Raw genomic sequence first — 20064 nt, forward strand, 5'->3', positions numbered from 1 at the left:
AGAATTGGACATATGGGCAGCCAGATGAAACTCTACTCGCATAGCAGGGAAGGAACATGCCACTATGGTTGAAAAACGTCAGTCAGTTTTATTTTGAGGAAATAATGCGGAATGTCGGTATGATTTCAAATATTAACTCTCCACTCTGTCTACTGGGAAAGAGAGAGAGCAAATCATTCGTATATGACACATAATTGAAGTGGGTGTAGAAGTTAAACTGGCTAGACGATGAACTATGCCTAATTTATCTTAAGGCCTTTATCCAGCTTGGAACGTTCTACCCATATTAATTGTTACCTCTCGCCCCAGTGCCTGAAGGGAGTAGCTGTATCGATGTGATGTCCTCGTCGTTACAGAAATCTTTCTCGGGACAGTCAGACTCGTCAATCTTGAACAACATAATACACTGTTAACAGGTGTAGAACTATGAAACCGGAATTTTTCTATAGATGGTGCTAGCCGTCAGTGTAGGGTCCGTAAGACCGCGTCTGCAGCGCCATCTGCTACCGGTAACGACTGACGACAAATGTCAACACACAGTAACTCAAGTTCCATACGTCGGTATCTGTTACAAACCCATAAACATGTCGATTTTTGTGCCTTGAAGAAAACTGCTGCAGAATCGCATCGAATGCTTGTTGAAGCTTTCGGCGAACATGCTCTTGGAAAAACACAGTGTTTCGAGTGGTTCAAAAATTCAAAGTGGAGATTTTGACGTGAGAAACGACGAAAGCGAGAAACGACCGGAAAAGCTCGAAGACAACGAACTGCAGGCCTTATTGGATGAGGATGATACTCAAACTCAATGGAACTCACGGAACAATTGAATTTGACGCAGAAAGCTGTTTCCCTTCTGTTGAAAGCTATGGGAAAGGTGCAGAAAGTGGGTTCCGGATGAACTGAATAAAAGACAGCAAGCAAATCGAAAGCAATGCTGCTCGCCAGATACAAAAGAAAGTCGTTTTTCATCGGATAGTGACAGGTGATGAACAATGGATACATTTTGAGAATCTACATGTCGTAAATCTTGGATGAATCCAGGCAAACCATCGAAGTCACTGCAAGACCAAATCGCTTAGGAAAGAAGACAATGCTCTGTGTTTGGTGGGATCAGAAGGGTGTCATCTACTATAAGCTGCTAAAACCTGGTGAAACGGTTAACACTGATCGCTACCAACAGCAAATGATCGATTTAAATTGAGCATTACGTGAAAAATGACCGGAATATGGAAAAAGGCAACACAAAGTCACATTGGTGCATGGTAACGCCCCATCACACACAGCAAAACGGGTCGGGATACGATCGAGGCATTAAGTCGTAAAATACTTATTCTCCGGACTTGGCTCCCTGCGATTATCACCTATTTGCATCACTGGAGCACGCTCTTGCTGAACAATGCGTCAAATCATATGAAAATGTACGGAAACGGCTCGCTGATTGGTTCGCTTCAAAACAATAACTGTTTTTTTTTTGTTTTTTTTTTGCGCGGCAATGATAGCCTGCCGGAGACGTGGAAGAAATGTATAAATAGCAATGGAGATTATTTTGAATTAAGTATTGTTAACCTGTTTCAGAATACAGACTTGTAATTATTGCAACCAAATTCCGGTTTCTTACTTCTACTCCTGGTAAATGCACCTACGCACTCGTAAACAGAAGCGCAACAACACGAGGGCTTAACGATAACAGGAAATAAGAAAACAAGAGAAAATTATTTGATATGGTTTAAATTTATTGATATGCTTCTGAAGAAACTCTTTGCACACGGTTTTGAAAGCGACCCGACATTATCTTCCAGCTTCTATTGAAACGGCTACTCGCGTCAGCTATCACGGCTAGAGTCTTCATAGAGTGAACAATTAGTAGCAATGTGACAGCCAGCATTACGTAACACGTGAACTCAAAGACCTCTGCCCAAACAAGCACTACACTGCACTTTTCCAGTCATAAGTATCGTGTTGGGTTCAGCGCGTTTAAAACAGATGTTTCTTCAGTTTAACGAAGAAAAGGTTCAAAGGTACACCATGTCACAACTAATTCCTTCGTCAGTATTTTTAGGGTAAGAGTTACATAGTGCCTTCTTTGTATTCTTCACAGTTGATGTACGACATATTTACATAATATGTACCAAAATACCAGGTTTTTTTGTATGCTGACATGTAGCTTTGATGTCCAGAATGAACTTTCGCCCTGCAGTGGTGTGTGCGCTGATATGAAACTTCCTGGCAGATTGAAACTGAGGGTCGAACCGGGACTCGAGACCGGGGTTTTTGTCTTTTTCGGCCAAGTGCTCTACCAACTGAGCTACCCAAGCACTTCTGTAAGGTTTGGAAAATAGAAGATAAGATGCTTGTGGAAGTAAACCTCTGAGGACGTGTCAACAGTCATGTATGAGTAGCTCAGTTGGTAACGCACTTGCTCCCTAAAGGTGAAGGACCAAGGTTCGAGTCCCGGTCAGGCACACAGTTTTATTCTGCCAGGTAGTTTCATAAATTTTCTGTATTTACCTGGCAATTTTAGTTGTTTACAACGATAAATACGTTAAATGTGGTCCGAGTGTAGCCCTCGGGTTATGCTTCAGATCAATCAGCCTAAAATTTATTTCTAGACCTCGGGCTACTCTACACATCAGTCTCTAACGACAGTCAATATTTAGAGAGTGGTCACTAGCGCGCCTTTTCAGTACTAAACGGCTCCATTCTCTCACCTTACCTCACTGCTGACGGCGCTTTAAAATCTAATTGACGAAAATGAATTCGTAATTTGTTTTAGCATTAGAAAGGTACAAGCTGTGACCTATATAAAGTCATAAACTCAGAATTTTGTTGGAAAGTCTGAGTACTTCCGCGTGCTCGAGGTGCTCATACTCACGCCGGAATTTCCCTGTTTCCTGCTATCGCCATATAAGCACTGTTTTCAGTTTATGGGAAAATTATGTCAGTTCAGGAAAAGTACAAGTTATCACATAGTTTTTGAAATACGAGGCAGCAGGAGTATATGCTTGCGCTATCTGATACAGGGCACAAAAGTATGGCAAAGAAACTTCGTGACATGATAGCGCCATGTAAATGCAAAGCTTACGTCGGATGAGCAGGTTCATGCGGAATACAATGGAATGTTTTCCCAAGGTTTCCTGTGAGGTTCTTCTGAAAATATAAGAAATAGCTGTCTCATGTTTACATTTTCCGTTGAAGTCACAATTCACGGTTATTGACGGATAGGATCATTGGCGCAATATTCTACTGTGTAATATTATAATGGTGCGAAGTCATGTAATGTGTTGAGAGCGGTTTAAACTGAACGGTTGCCCGGGGTTGATGTGATGAATGTTCCTCAAACCGTTTTCTATTGAAGAAAAAAAAATTAAAAGAAAACAAGGAGATACAGCAAGGTTTAACGACCTGTCGACGTCAAGGTCATTAGAGACGAGCACAAGCCCCGATTAGATGAAAATAGGTAAGACGATAAACTGTGTCATTTTCAAATCAAATTCCGTGGCGTTCGCGTAAAATTATTTGAAGATATCGCGAAAATTTAAATGTAGATGACTAGAAGAGTACGAGTTTAGTGATTTACCTGCTCATTCATCATGCTGAGGAACGGACGTGCCACATACACTTCTTGCCTGGATACGTTCTACAAGAGCTCTACGCTCGTCCTTCCCGTCATAATACGAGGGTTGCCCAGAAAGTAAGTTCCGATCGGTCACGAAATGGAAACCACAGTGAAAACCAGAAACGTTTTATTTGCAACAGTTTTAGGTACACCGTCCACCTACTTCTTTACATAGTCGCCGCTCCAACTTCGAGTGTTGTCGTAGTGCTGTATCAACTTTCCAATATCCTCGTTATAGAAAGCAGCCGTCTGTGCTTTCGGCCAGTTATCTGCACTGGTCTGCAGCTCGTTGTCCGTGGAAAAATTTTGTCTCCATAGCCAGCGGTTCTTGTGCGCAGAGATGAGACTCAGGGGGAGCCAATTACGGACTGTACTGTGGGTGATCAAACACTTCTCATCGGAAACGCTGCAGGAGCGTCTTCATTGCCCCTGCAGTGTGCGACCGAGAATTGGCCTGAAGAAGGAACTGCTCGACAGTTGTGTTATGTGGGCTGCATGACACAGGCGAAACCTCTAACCAGACCCATACTTGGCAGGAGACACTATTCCCTACGCATCTTTACGTGCACACTGTTCACTCAAAACTGAAAAGAGCGACGCGACACTATCGACGGGCATACTAGAGACACGGTTCAACACATCTGTGCAAAGTTTTACCGGATTTTCCCAGTGGTTTCCATTTCGCGACCGATCTGAACTTACTTTCTGGACAACTATCGTACCAAAGCAAATATCATAATCGTTTCTAGATTTGCGGAGGGTTCCTAGTGGAGCTATCAGATGAGAATATAGAGATGAATATGTTCAACATAATTTCAATCACATTTCATGTAATTCAACTTACACTGCGCAACAAAAGTAAAACATTACTTTCCGAAACCCCGTAATTGTCTCTCATTTCGACGCCTAAGTTCGAAATTTGGCTCAAGATTCCAGCAACCTTCACTTGCTGCGTCATCCTCGGACCCGGCGACGCTTTAAACAGCAAAGTGTCAACATATGCAAAAAAAAAGGCAAGAGCTTATACGAGGCGTGTTTTTTAAGTACCGTTTTGAAATATCTCAATAATTTTATTTTTGCATGAAAGACTGTACCTTAATCTAGTTTTCTACATAATTTCCGTCAATACTCAGGCACTTGTCATAACGTTGTACCAGTTTTTGAATACCCTCTTAACAGAAGTCTGCCGCCTGACTTGTTAACTACTGCATCACCATTGTTTCGACTTCGTCATCTTCTTGAAGACGCTGACCGCCCAGGTGTTTCTTCAAGTGCAGGAACAGATGGTAGTCACTGGGCGCAAGATCGGGGCTGTACGGAGGATGATCTACAGTTTCCCATCGAAAATATGTGATGAGATCTTTGGTCTGATTCGTCGCATGCGGACGGGCATTTTCTTGCAGCAAAATGATGCCCTTGCTCAACTTCCACGGACTGTTGCTTTGATTCTGGTGTGACGTAGACCACCCATGTTTCATCGCCCGTAACAATTTGGCTTAAGAAATCAGCTCAGTCGTTGTGGTACGGTTCAAGGAAACTCAATGCACTGTCTAAACTTTTGGTTTTGTGCACATCCTTCAACATTTTCGGTACCCAACGTGCGCACAATTTTCAGTAATTCAAGTGCTCGGTCACAATGCCATACAAAACAGTACGAGAAACATTAGGAAAGTCATCCCGCAAGGAGGAAATCGTAAAGCGTCTGTTTTCTCTCACCTTATTGTCCACTTCCTGCACCAAACTTTCATTAACGACCGAAGGACGCCTACTCCGTTGTTCATCATGCACATTTGTGCGGCCATCTTTAAATGCTCTCACCAACTTTCTTACCATTCCATCACTCATAATGTTTTCTCCGTAAGCTGCACAGACCTCACGATGAATATCTATCGCTTTTACACCTTTAGCACTAAGGAAGCTTATAACAGCCCTTACTTCACAATCGGCGGGACTCACGATTATCGGAGGCACCTGAAACACTCAGTACCCAATGTAAACAAGGAAGAATCAGACTGTAATGGCGTCAGTGTGTATATTAAGGTACAGGCTTTCATGTAAAAATAAAATTATTGAGATATCTTAGCACGTCTTTTTTTAATTTCAAAACGGTACTTACTTAAAAAACACGCCTCGTAAGTTCATGTTAGCTAAAAGGCGGGTTAGTGATGTTACATTGGCACCAAATTTCATCACAATTCTGTCCAACCCCACGATGCACGTGTCATACGATGGGGAGGTCGTCACACCCCTTCTTACATACATTTCACTCCTTTTGACGCCTCAGTGATGGAGATCAGGTCCTTGACAACCAGCTTTGAAACCATTCGATTTTCTTGTGGGTGGCCGAGGAAAACATTTAAAGATACACTGCCGCTCAGGATCTACACGAAAATGCCTCAAGGGGTGGCATGTAGGACCTTAATGAACCCACGCCTTCACTTGGGGGGTTGATTCCCACACATATAGCGGTCTAATACGACAGTTAGCAGTGCGATAAGCAACCTTCGACACTACTGCCACCGCCTGGGAGTTTCAAACCTACTCTAACGACAGCGTGGGGCTCCAACCCCACTGAAAGTGATCTGACCCGTTTGGGGTATAGCGCGATCACAGTTTTTGCTCTTCTGTACAACTCGGAATCACTAGAGACTGTTATAAACGATTCGGCGAAATCTGTACCTTATACGAAGCAGCAAAGGTTTCAAGTGCTTTTCCAACCCTCCTTTTTCGGTCTCTGCTAGGTCATGATAAAGAGGGAGGGGGTGCAACATTAAGATGTACGTGAACAAAACGGCAAAGGGTCTCTCTAAGATCTCCCATTTCGGCAACAGTCTCGGTGCTACCCACGCACCTTAGTTGAGCACGTTACAAATTTACGTGTGAGAAACTTCGACACACATTCATTCTCCTGACTGCCATGGCTCCTGAGCGTCAGGCAACCCCTTTGACACCCTTCCTAACCCGCCTACCTTACGGTGTATAGCAGCCGCATGACAGAACGTGCGTCGAAATTTCTGATAAATACAAATCTAATGTGCTCAACTACGGTGCATTGGGGCACCGAGGGTGTTGCCGGAATGGGGGAGGAGGCACATCTGAATGTTGCATCTACCTCCCCTTGATCATACTGTAGGAGTGCGCGCAAGAGGAGGGATGAAGAAACATTGGGTCCTTTGCTGCTCCGGATCGCTTTTAGATTTCATCGAATGGTCTTTACAGTCCCTAGTGATTTCGAATTGTGCAGCGGGGCAAAAATTGCGGTCGCGTTTCACTCCAAACGGGTCGGCTCACTTTATTGGTGTTGCAGCTCCACGATATCGTTAGAACAAGGTTGCTAGCAGTGTCGAAAGCTGTCACGAAAGACGCCTTGTTGCTTGTCACAAAGCGAACTGTCGTTTTCGATCGCGAAATGTGTGGAATCAACGCCCCTAGGGAAGGGGTGCTTTCATTGAAGCCCTTTATGTCACCCCCTGATGTATTTTTATGTCGATTCACAGCGGCGGTGTGTCTGAAACGTTTTACTCTGCCACGCATAAGAAAACAAAGTGATATCAGCGCTGCGTGTAGCGGTTCTGACATCCATCGCAGATGCGCCAAAAGAAGGGGTGAAATGTGGGTGAGATAGGGTGTGACGATCTTCTCATAGTCTGACACGTGCATGGTGGAGTTGGGCAGAATTGTAGTGAAATTCGGAGGTAATATGACATCATTAACCCGCCTTACAGCTCGCATGAACTCCAGAATTGTAGACCATTTTTGCTTGTGTTGACACCTTGCTGTTTCAAACGTCGCCAAGCCCGAAGCTGGCGTTGCAGCGCCCCATGCTTTTGCACCCTTACACAGCACGGTTGTAGCCGTCACTGAGCCGAATTTTAAGCTTATGCTTCGAAATGGGAGACTGTAACGGGGTTTCGAAAAAGTGATTCTTCAATTTTGTTGCGCAGTGTATTTATAATTACTATTTTAATGGCAGGATTTGTGCCAAAATAAACTACACCAGGCAGTGGAATTTGAAACAGTATTATCATTGCTAGGTTGCAATAGATTGGTAGAGAAACTGAGTATCTGCTGGAAATGAAACACCTGTGATATCTCGTGTAGTTCGCATATGTCAGGAAATAGGTCATATTTTATTTTTCTACGTCGCGACGACGTAAAAAAGTTAGGCCATTTCTGTTCAGATTCGCTGTATATTTGATATTGACAGATACGAACGTAGGCTTAAAATATTTATTCTGTGATGAAATAATACAGTTAAATTGAGCATCATGCTTCACAACTATGAGGTGCTATTTGGTCTTGGACGATTCCTCGTGGAGGTGATTACTGCTAAAAGTATTCGTCTTTGTTACATAAGATTTCGTATTTAATACAGTTGGTACGTAAGTTTAGATATTTTGTTTAATACTATTTAATACAAAACGTCGCTGTAGAAGCGTCGAAAGGAATCTCATCTTCAAGGTTCTCGATAATCGCGTATTTCGGGTGTTCAAGATGACAGATTTTTTGCACACGTTCTATTTAGCGACGAAGCGTCATTCACCAAGAGCGGTAGCGCAGACCGGCATAATATGCTCTATTGGGCAACGGAAAATCCACGATGGCTGCGACAAGTGGATTATCAACGAACTTGGCAGGTTAATGTATGGTGCGGCATTATGGGAGGAAGGATAATTGGCCCCCATTTTATCGATGGTAATCTAAATGGTGCAATGTATCCTGATTTCCTACGTAATATTCTACCGATGTTACTACAAGATGTTTCACTGCATGACAGAATGGCGATGTAATTCCAACACGATGGATGTCCGGCACATAGCTCGCGTGCGGTTGAAGCGGTATTGAATAGCATATTTTATGACAGGTGGATTGGTTGTCGAAGCATCATACCACGGCCCGCACCGGATCTGACGTCCCCAGATTTCTTTCTGTGGGGAAAGTTGAAGGATATTTGCTATCGTGATCCACCGAAAACGCCTGACAGCATGCGTCAGCGCATTGTCAATGCATGGCGAATGTTACGGAAGGCGAACTACTCGCTGTTGAGAGGAATGTCGTTACACCTATTGCCAAATGCATTGAGGTTGACGGACATCATTTTGAGCATTTGTTGTATTGTTCAAAAATGTTCAAATGTGTGTGAAATCTTATGGGACTTAACTGCTAAGGTCATCAGTCCCTAAGCTTACACACTACGTAACCTAAATTATCCTAGGAACAAACACACACACACCCATGCCCGAGGGAGGACTCGAACCTCCGCCGGGACCAGCCGCGCAGTCCATGACAGCAGCGCCTTAGACCGCTCGGCTATTTGTTGCATTAATGTGGTATTTACAAGTAATCACGCCGTAACATAATGCGTCCTCAGAAATGATAAGTTCACAAAGGTACATGTATCACATTAGAACAACCGAAATATAATGTTCAAACGTACCTACGTTCCGTATTTTAATTTAAAAAACCTACCTGTTACCAACTGTTCGTCTAAAATTGTGAGCCATATGTTTGTGACTATTAGAGCGCCATCGATCATATAGCGAAAAAAGTGGTCCAACTAAAACATTCATATTTCTTTACGTACTACACGTTCCTATTTAAAAAAGAGTTGATATCCGTTTGACCTATGGCAGTGCCATCTAGCGGGCCAACCATAGCGCCATCTGGTTTCCCCCTTCAAGCTATACAAGTTCCGTTCTTTGTAGTTTTTTGGTTTGATGCTTATTTCGTGAGATATTTGACCGTGTCAGTATCATTGGAGGACCTTGTATATATAGAAACTGTATTACATGTCACCTGAAGACTGTGTACAATGCTCGTCATAGGGACCTGTGTGTGTGTGTGTGTGTGTGTGTGTGTGTGTGTTTTAGTGTATTACATGTCACGTGACTGATATGGTGTGAAAACTGTATACAGAAACTAACGCTTGCGTTCTTTGTGCTGCAGACACGGACAACCAGCGCGTGATCATCCATGTGAAGGACGTGAACGACGAGCCGCCGTATTTCATCAACCGGCCGCTGCCGATGCAGGCCGTGGTGCAGCTGAACGCACCGCCCAACACGCCCGTCTTCACGCTGCAGGCCCGCGACCCGGACACCGACCACAACATCCACTACTTCATCGTGCGCGACCGCAGTGAGTACCCCGACCTTACCTTTTGGTTTGATAGCTTTGGAAATAGACACTCCCACGCCACTTTGTTCGCTAAAGTAATCTGCAGTCGCACGTGAAAGTCAGTCGTGTTACATCTAGTATTCGATGACGGTAACAAACGCTATTAAAATTGTGGAGTACTCCTAAAGCAGAGCTGCCCAATTTGTTGTTGTTGTGGTAGTGGTAGTAGTGGTCATGATCTTCTCTCCAAAGACTGGTTTGACGCAGGTTTCCATGCCAATCTGTCCCGTACAGACTCTGCACTTTCACATAACTACTACCGCCTACAGACGACTGAACCTGCTTACTGCAGTCAAGTGCACCTGTCCCTCTACAATTTTTACACCCTTCCCACTCCAATTATACATCGCACCATTATCAACGTTAAAACTGACGATATCAATCGTAAATAATTGACTTTATTTAATGGCACATTCAGAAGTACTAATTTTAATTTTATGACTATGTTGCATGCTGATGCTCGTATTATAATAGGAGAATCTGTAGAATAGGTTCAGATTCTAGTACACAAATTGAGACAAATTTCCCCACATATGGAATCAGAATATCAACAGATAAAACAAAAGTGATGCCATTTCAAGGTCTGAACCCGTAAGAGCTAAAATCGTTGTTGATGGAAAAATAATTGAAGAAGTAAGAGAGTTTAAATATTTACGGCAAGTTTTAAATTTTCGACGTCAGATGAGATAGAGCTAAAATTGGCCAGATTCACACATTTCTGTAGAGCTGTACAACATACATTAGTAGATAACGTACAGAAAGAAACATTAATTAAACGCTGCAAAGTAATAGCATTACCTTTGCTGTTGTGTGGTATGGAATGTTGGACCCCAGCATCTGATCAATTACGACGAATCGAATCATCGAATATCAACTTCCTCCTCTTTGTAGCGAGACATTCATTGTTGAACCGTAAAAGAAATACTGACATTAGACAATAACTATGTGTTGAACCTATTAAAAATGCAATTGAAAAGTACCAACTGAACTGGAAAGACCATATCCAAAGCATGTTTTATGATAGAATACCTAAAGCGGCAATACAATATAACCCGACCGACAAGAGGAACGTTGGACCTCCCTTAAAGAGATGAGACGGAATACGTCAAAAGGCCTGGTCCTTGAAGACGATGATGATGATTTTTAACAGCTTCACTATTATTCGTTGTCTTAATATCTGTCCTTTCAATTTATCCCTTCTTTCAGCCAAATTGTACCATAAATTTGTTTTCTCCCCTGTTCCATTCGGAACCTCCTCATTACTTACCTCACACCCCATCTAATGTTAAACATTCTTCTGTTGTAGCGCTTTTCAAAAGCTTCTATTCTCTTCTTGTCTGCCTGCCGGGTTGGCCGAGTGGTTCTAGGCGCTACAGTCTATAACCGCGCGACCGCTACGGTCGCAGGTTCGAATCCAGCCTCGGGCATGTATGTGTGTGATGTCCTTAGGTTAGTTAGGTTTAATTAGTTCTAAGTTCTAGGGGACTGATGACCTCAGAAGTTAAGTCCCATAGTGCTCAGAGCCATTTGAACCATTTTTCCTTCTTGTCTGAGTAGCTTGTCACCCACGTTTTATATCAGTACAAGCCCGAATTCCACGCAAAGATCTTCAGAAAAGACTTTTTAACACAAATGTCTATATTCGATGTAAAAATTTCTCTTTTACATAAAAGATTTACTTGCTATTGCCAGTGTGCATTTTATATCACGTCTACTTCGGCCATCGTCCTTCATTTCTCTGCCCAAATATACTGCTTTCGTTGTCTGTTTCCAGCTTACTTTCATTTAAAACACCCTACGATAGATACTTCGTAATTTTAGAAGAAAACTGTAGTACACACAGTGTAAAATATCCGTTCACTTACATTGAAAACGGTTATCTTCTGCAAGCTGTTATCACACTGGACGTGACAAAAGCGTCTGAAGTCCTTAACTGAAGTTACGAATTCCAGATTATCGACAGTATTGTAGTATTAGCATTATAGCTAAGCTATGGCATACCAATTTAATTTACACTATTGCAGCTGCAGAACGTATAACCCCACTGAATGGCATAATACTAAAAATATGTAAAACAGTAACACATTTCCAGATGGAATCTTTCAATCTGCTGCATAGTGTCTTCTGATGTGTGCCCTCATGATAAATTAAACCTAGGAACATTTGATTGTTGCGAGCAATGTTCTTACCAGTTGCGCTGTCGATGCACGAATATCGACCCGACTTCGCAAGTTACGGGTTGCACGAGAATTTTTATGTAATTTGGAACTTAGGAGAGAGGTACTGCAGAACTGAAGTTATTATGTCGTATTGTGATTCGTGCATGAAGAGCTCTGGATTTGCACCCGAATTCCCGTTGCAGCACATAACTATGACCTGTCAGAAAGATTCAAAAATGCATTATAGTATGTTCCTAATTCTCTTACTTATACCTTTAAAAATGAAGTGCCGGGAGATTAAAATTAAACTGATGGTGTTTCTAGTGTTTCACTGCAGGCTGTATACATTGCAGGACACTGAAACATCGTAAGCATGTTCATTAATCTGTGCGCTCGCGGAGTATGCTGAAATTGATAATACTCCCACTTTCTGCCATCAGGTAAAAATATCATGTGGTTGCAGGGAAAGGAGAGGAACGATTAGACACATGATAATGGTGGGTCTGGCACGATTACTAGGATATGATCACAGGCTACAACATGTGTTCTACATGGTCTCCCGACTCAGCAACATGCTGCATCCGTAACACAGTGTGGTCGACAGCTGGTCTGTGTAATCAGAGCTATATCTCTTCGTATGCTATCCATCAGATCAGGGAGAGTCCGGATACATCCCTGATACACACGATCTTTCAGATATCGACACAAACAAGTCAGGTCGGAGGATCTGGAAGGCCACACACCTTGAAATTGGCTAGACGTTGAGGCGTAGCGCCGTATATCGATCCTGCCTTGTAGGCGGTTAAGTGGGAGATGTGTCTCAGAGCTGGATAGTGACAGATGGTGACGCGAGATTGGACGCGCACGTTGTTTATGTATCAGCCGATAGAGGACAGTATCGGATAGGGGACTGTGTTTTAGTTTCGATTGTGCCCTCTAGAGTGCACTAAAGTAATGGAATGTTTTTCATAAACTGTTCTAGTATTTTCATAAAGAGTTATTATGTCTTTTTGTGTATGTAAAATGTTATGAATGTGTTTCAGCAGTATGAATGATGCGTGAGTGTGGTTTAAGATTAATATGAAGATAATTGTTTAACGAGTTATGTAGTGGGATTTAGTGTGGGAACATTTCGAAGAAGTATGGATGTGGACAAAGGGGATTTTTGTAGAATAGATTTGTAAAGTAAGTTTATGGTTCAAAAATGTTCAAATGTGTGTGAAATCTTATGGGACTTGACTGCTAACGTCATCAGTCCCTAAGCTTACACACTACTTAACCTAAATTATCCTAATGACAAACACACAAGCCCATGCCCGACGGAGGACTCGAACCTCTGCCGGGACCAGCCGCACAGTCCATGACTGCAGCGGCTGAGACCGCGCGGCTAATCCGGGGCGGCAAGTTTATGGTAAAGGGAAAGTTAATTCAGGTATACATAACAATAATAATAACTTTATGCATAAACAAAACTTCAGCATACTAGATAATTACGTCGGTAAAAAGTGCAGTCGTTAGGTTTGGTTATTGACGAAAAGCGCGGACTGATGCGGGAGAATGTTGTTTTGCTATTGGCTGTTGAGTAAACTGACCAATGGTAAAGCAATATTCTTTGCGCGCCTTTCTCTGTTGGTAGAGAAGACAGAGTATTCTAGAGAGGAGTCGGTGCCTAGCCAAGAAACAGTTCGGACGTGTGTAGTAGTAATTCCGATGGAAATGATAAGTTGCCAGATCTAGCAGTGTTTCATACATCAAAAGTGTTGTAAAGTGGCGTCATAATTATTCCGATGGGTGTGTAGAAATTTCGGAATTTTTAAGTGAATTTTGTGACGAAAAAAGACGTAAATTACGCGTGGCGTATTGAGCAGCTCGGAGGCTAAAAACTATGACTGCATTAGGTACCGACAGACTTAATACTTGTCGAGCATTCTCAATCAAAAACAATCCGTATTTTTTGTAGCTATTACGTTTTCGGGAAATGCAACACCATAAACTTGCTAACGTGAGTGAAAGGGATTGTGAGTGACTGTGTTAAGACTAGCATGAGCTTGGCAGTGATACTTGTTCACCTGCGTTTCAGAATATATTAGTTAAGGACAAAATTTCCAACCTTTCATTTCGTGTGAAAACTTTCTCCTGAAACGTAGATTAGTGACTTTAATTGCAGCCTGGTTCACGTCGAAGTACAGTAGGTTTCGCTCGGCTTCCCGACTCATACCGATGGTCTGCTGAGACAGTGTTCACGGGTAGGTGCAGGTTTCGTCGTAAAGGGTCGGAAGGAACCGCGTCGCCGCAACGTGATGCGGTCGTTACCGAAGGTTACGAAAAGCAAATCTTTCACATGGCAAGCGAAATACAGTGTCGCCCCATCTTTCATGAAAATAGAGCTGTGGACACAGTTGCTTTCTTGCTAATCTGGAATCACGTGTTGCACAAAGAGGTCCTTATAACGTGCAGATGTCTCTGTATACGTAACAGGCCCACGAGGTGTCATCTCCTCTAGAAAAACAGAGTAAGAAAGAAGGAGCCTGTGAAACCATATCATACGGTCACATAAGCTGAGTGTAGTGGATGTTACTGAACAGCATGCGATGGACTGGAACCCCATATGCTACACTTCTGTGTATTCACGGCACAATGCAATTAAAATGTTCCTCGTCCTTCAGAAGAATATTCGATGGCCACATGTCATCCATTTCCAAGCGCGCAAAAAATTTAAGGGCAAAATTACAGAGTTGAAACTATCTTGAGGCTTCACTTGGTGCACATTCTGAATCTTGTAGGGATACCAGGGTAAAATACGCCACAAAATCATTGTTGGCAGTGGGAGAGACAATTCCCGTGACACAGCCCGAGTACTTGCTGCAGAATTTGAGGCATGTGCTGCACGGTGGGCTATAGCTCCAGCAACTTCATTAACAACTGCCATTGGAAATGGCGGCCTTGCTCTCCCTGTTGCACCACCTAACTCTTCAAATTTCTTCATCATACGCCTTAGCCCATTTATTGACATGGGATCTCTTCGCAGCCGTTTCTGTCGGCGATATTCTCACAAGGCATAGCTGCTTTTGCTGCCGTTCTGATAAAACAACCTTACCAGCAGTGCACCGTCTTTCTTCTGGATAGCTATTACGTTTCCTACGGAAAACTTCAACGTTGATATGAAACTTCCTGGCAGATTAAAACTGCACACTCCGCTGCAGAGTGAAAATCTCATCCTGGTTACTTCAATGTTCTTAATCGTTTATATCAACAGTCATTTCACAAAATAAATAAACATGCGTCGCAAAGTGACAAGCAGCATACTGACGTCAAAACAAGAAAAATTTCACATTCTGACTGCTTACAGCGCCATATTTTCACCTTGTGGCAGACGGTAGAACTATCATTTTTTCAGTATGTTCCGTGAGTACAATGATTTATGAACATACCTATGGTGTTTCAGTGTCCTGCAAAAGTATATAGCCTGCACTACAGCTCTCGGAACACCGTCAGCTTGATTATAATCCCGCAGTATGTACAAAAAATATATTTTCGCGTTTCAAATGGTTCAAATGGCTCTGAGCACTATGGGACTTAACATCTGTGGTCATCAGTCCCCTAGAACTTAGAACTACTTAAACCTAACTAACCTAAGGACATCACACACATCCATGCCCGAGGCAGGATTCGAACCTGCGACCGTAGCGGTCACGCGGTACCAGACTGAAGCGCTTAGAACCGCACGGCCACAACGGCCGGCTTTCGCGTTTTCCTTCTACGTAAGTGGAAGGGAATCGGCCATGTTCCGTTCAAAGGGAGGAATTTGACATTTGGCTTAATCGATTTATGGAAACCAGTGTCTTAACACGTAGCACGAGGCAACCCAGGAGTTCGCCCATGACTAGCCTTGGGCGTTACGGGGCAATCACAAAACGCTACACGAAACTGAAGTGCATTTGTCTTAGATTTGAACCTTCAAAAAATATTGCTCTCTGATTTCACAGTTGCAATCGGTCAGGTCATATAAATACCTGGGTGTAACACTCTGTAGGGATACGAAATGAAATTGTCACATAGGTTCACTTTTAGGTAAAGCAGCTGGCAGACATTGGTTTATAGGTAGTCTAATAGGGAAATGTGATCAGTCTACAAAAGAAATTGTTTACAATCACTCTTGCAATCTATCTTAGAATATTGCTCAAGAGTATGGGACCCGTACCAAATAGGTCTAACAGAGGATACTTAACATATACAGAGAACGGCAGCATGACTGGTCACAGGTTTGCTCAACCTGTGGAAGACTGAACCGGCAGGCAACTGAACTTTCGGGCAGTTGAAGATAGGCGCAAACTATCCCGAAGAAGCCTACTAAAAAATTAGTGTGACTCTATGAATATACTACAGCTTCTTACGTGTCTCTCCCGGAGGCATCGTGAGGACAAGATTACATTAATTACAGCGTGCACGAGGCACCTAAAGAATCATTTTTCCCGCGCTCCATGAATGGGACCAGAAGAAACCCTAATAACAGGCACAATGGGAAGAGTATGTATGTAGACACTGATGTTGATACAAGCGGAAGAAATCTATCAGACCGTTCGAAGCTCATGTATAAATTAAAAAATCTGGTACTGTGTGGTTGTAAATGGCAGGAATTTGTAACTCAGTGAAGCATAGCCAATTAGAGCATCAGTTATAATAATGTTGTTGCACTACTAGATTTTTCCCAAATATGTCGCCAATTTTGTTACAACTCAATGTTTCTACTTGTCCGTTGACATAAGCTGCTCTCGTGAATCCTTGGAGTTTTACCTACGACACAAGCGCAGTGTCTGGCGGTAAGCGTGAACCAATACTCCTGTGGCAGGCTATGACTAGAGGCCTGGGAAAGACGACTGAGAAAATCAGTGCCCCGTTTATCAGTCCAGCAGTAGCATCTTCTTCAAAAGCAGCCTGCAAAGGCAAACTGAAGCCTTACGAAATAGCGGCAGTGCATCGGCTGACCAATTTAGATACTGTTGCTCAACATCAGTACTTCAGCTGGCTACTGCTGTAGAGTGTGATGGAGAGATTGACCCTGAAACGTCGATTTCTCTGGTAATTCATTGTTGCATTTACTGGGGCACATGAACTTTTAGAATAATCGACATTGGACCTCTGTAATTCGTCAGTAATTACGTCAAGAGCTTCTGAATAGTGTGAAAACAGGATCCTGGAGAACAATAGTCCAACATGAATTATCGAACCGATCTTTTTTTCAGAAAACCGTGACTTGTAATAGGCATGTGAACGATGTGCTTTAGTCTTTTTTAGAGAACTAACAAGGATGGTTCCTAACATCAAAAACATTAGCGGTGTATGCTCTTGCATTGTCGTGCATGAAATAACACTAGATCTTTACTTTAGTTGATCGTTCTCTGAAAAAAGATTGCACTATGTTGTTCACATATCTATAATAAGTTACGGTTTAGGGGGAAATGGTCGGTCTAATAATTCGTGTTGCATTAATTGCACAAGATACGCCTGTTTGCACGTCATGCAGAGAGGCATGTAACTATTGTAACTATTGAGGATGTTCGTGGGTACAACGTCGATTGTTCTGTGTGTCAAATACCCGGTAAATGCAGCCATACATTACTAGGAAAAAGACTATTTCGGGACCAACCTGTCTGTCATGCACCAACTGTAAAAGCCAGTTGCAGTACTGACGTCGAGCAACAATATCTGTTCAGGAGATCCACTATCGTTTCAGTTTGAATTTTTGCACAGCTCTATGGTTGTGTACTACTAACGTGCTCGTCTCTGTGCTAAACAGTGCAATGTTTTTCTTGGTCCTCTTTACTGTGCCTCATCTAAAACCAATGCGCCGTTGTCAGCGTGTAAGTAGGAGTCGCAGAGCATGCGGCGATCGGGAACTGCCTCCCCTATACTGGCTCCCACGCAACGGAGAAATCAGCGCTTGCTCATACGAGAAACATCATGTGCTTCTCCCCTACAACCTTCAACTATAGTTACACCTAAAAGTAAATTGTGAACATCTGTGTACCTTTATCTTCATACAAAATAAAGCTTCATAATATGCCTTTTTGTCTGCATGCTCTACTACTTTTGAAGTTCAGAACAGGTGACCGGACAGAGAGAAACGTAGGACCACTCCTTAACTGTTGCCTTCCGATATGTTGTTCACAGATGAAGCACATACAAAAGTTAAATTTTAAAAAAAATCAGCTGACATCAAAGTAAATACACAATATCTTAAATCAGTTATTGAATAGAATAGTACATATTTCTCGCACAAATATAAAAGCCATAATTTCTTCTTTGACAGGTATCTTTTTTATTTGATCTATAATCCAGCATCACACTGGTTTACTTATTGTGCAACAAAAAGGAGAGAGTAAACTATATTAAGTAACTATCTCTTGAAAATTACAGCTGAATACAAAGTAGACAACAAAACACGGACTATCATAAAGCAAACCTTGACCAACACGACTTCCAAAGTAAAGTTCTGTGGGGGGGACTATCAGAGCCCTTTGAAATTTGCACAGGTGTCCAACAAGGCGATGGCCTCTCATATCTCCTTTTCAATCTAAAGCTAGATAAGGTAATAAATAAATTTGAAATATCACAACAGGGCATAACCTTAGGAAACCTACACATTAAATGCCTGGCTTTTGTAGACAATTTGGCGATTGTCACGAAAGGTATAAACGAAACAAAAGAAGTTATTGAAAAACTACACGAAATCGCTTCCAAAACTGGACTACAGATTTCTTATGAAAAGAAACTCTCATCCCTGAACACGATTTACAAAACGGCAATCTTCAAATACCTCGGTGAAACACTACAAATGAACGGACATAACAGAGACTCAAACGAAGAAAGAAAAACTAAACTGTACAAGGCATACAAAGTACTGTGGAATCATTACAACAATAAGTCTATCTGACAAAAAGCCAAATTACGCCACTCTGACACGGTGGTGCTCCCCGAAGCACTGTATGCAGCAGAGACCCCAATAATCCTAGGGCATACTCGAATCAGACAACTAGAAAAAGTAGAACGGAAAATACTTAAGAAAATATTTGGTGCAACTAACAGCAATGGAATATGGATCAAGAAATCTACAGAGGAACTATACAAACATACGGAGACAATCACAGAATCTTTTTGCTCTCTCTCTCTCTCTCTCTCTCAATAAATTCCCAAAGTTTCAATGTTGAAATCGCATCCGAAAATTAATCAGAAGAGTAACGCAGCCTCCCTGGCACACCCACACTTTGAAGCAGCACTTCAATATCAGCTCAGTGAACAACGATTCTGTGCATAACTTTCAACCAGACGTGTGCAGGATGCATCTAATGGGTTCAAATGGCTCTGAGCACTATGGGACTCAACTTCTGAGGTCATTAGTCCCCTAGAACTTAGAACTAGTTAAACCTAACTAACCTAAGGACATCACAAACATCCAAGCCCGAGGCAGGATTCGAACCCGCGACCGTAGCGGTCTTGCGGTTCCAGACTGCAGCGCCTTTAACCGCACGGCCACTTCGGCCGGGCAGGATGCATCTAGAAGGCCGTGATACATACTCTTTGGTTTTATAGATCATCTTTGACCGATCCTGCACTTCTCAAAAAGTGTGTTCATGGCAAATCGCAAAATCCAAATGAGTCTCTAAATTCACTCATATGGAAACAATGCCCTAAAAACACATTTGCATCTGCTACAATTGTCAGAATTGCAACTTATGATCCAGTTATTGTATTTAATGGTGGGAACGTCGGGAGGATGAAGGCATTAGAAAGAATGGGCTTCAAGATAGGAAATTTTACTCAAGACATCCTGGGAAAAATACCTTTACAGCGCGTCTCTGCAGCTGAAAAGTCAGTTGAAGACCTGGTAAGGGAAAGAAGACAGACAACAAGAAGCCAGAAGAGAAGCCTTGAAGGGAAAGATGACCTAGAGTGCAAATGTGGTGCCTTCTGAAGAACAGACTGAAGGAAAAACGTTGGGTTGAACTTAAAATTGCGTTTCCTGAAAAGTTCGTTTTTTAAAGTTTATGTACCTTTTCCTCAGACTCTATGAATGCTAGAATTATTAAATTTTGCACAGATATTTCTGTAAAC

The 20064-nt window shown here is 42.4% G+C and overlaps 1 protein-coding gene across 1 annotated transcript in view; it reads left to right on the forward strand.

Moving 5' to 3' along the window:
* The window catches only part of LOC124799095 (neural-cadherin-like), a 1093765-nt gene that overhangs the window by 363257 nt on the left and 710444 nt on the right, over positions 1–20064 (forward strand). Inside the window, exon 3 of the mRNA XM_047262634.1 lies at positions 9563–9754. Within this exon, the coding sequence (XP_047118590.1) occupies positions 9563–9754 (192 nt within the window). The remainder of the gene's footprint in view (positions 1–9562; positions 9755–20064) is intronic.

Source organism: Schistocerca piceifrons, chromosome 5 (genome assembly GCF_021461385.2).
Source record: "Schistocerca piceifrons isolate TAMUIC-IGC-003096 chromosome 5, iqSchPice1.1, whole genome shotgun sequence".
Taxonomy (NCBI): Eukaryota; Metazoa; Arthropoda; class Insecta; order Orthoptera; family Acrididae; genus Schistocerca; species Schistocerca piceifrons.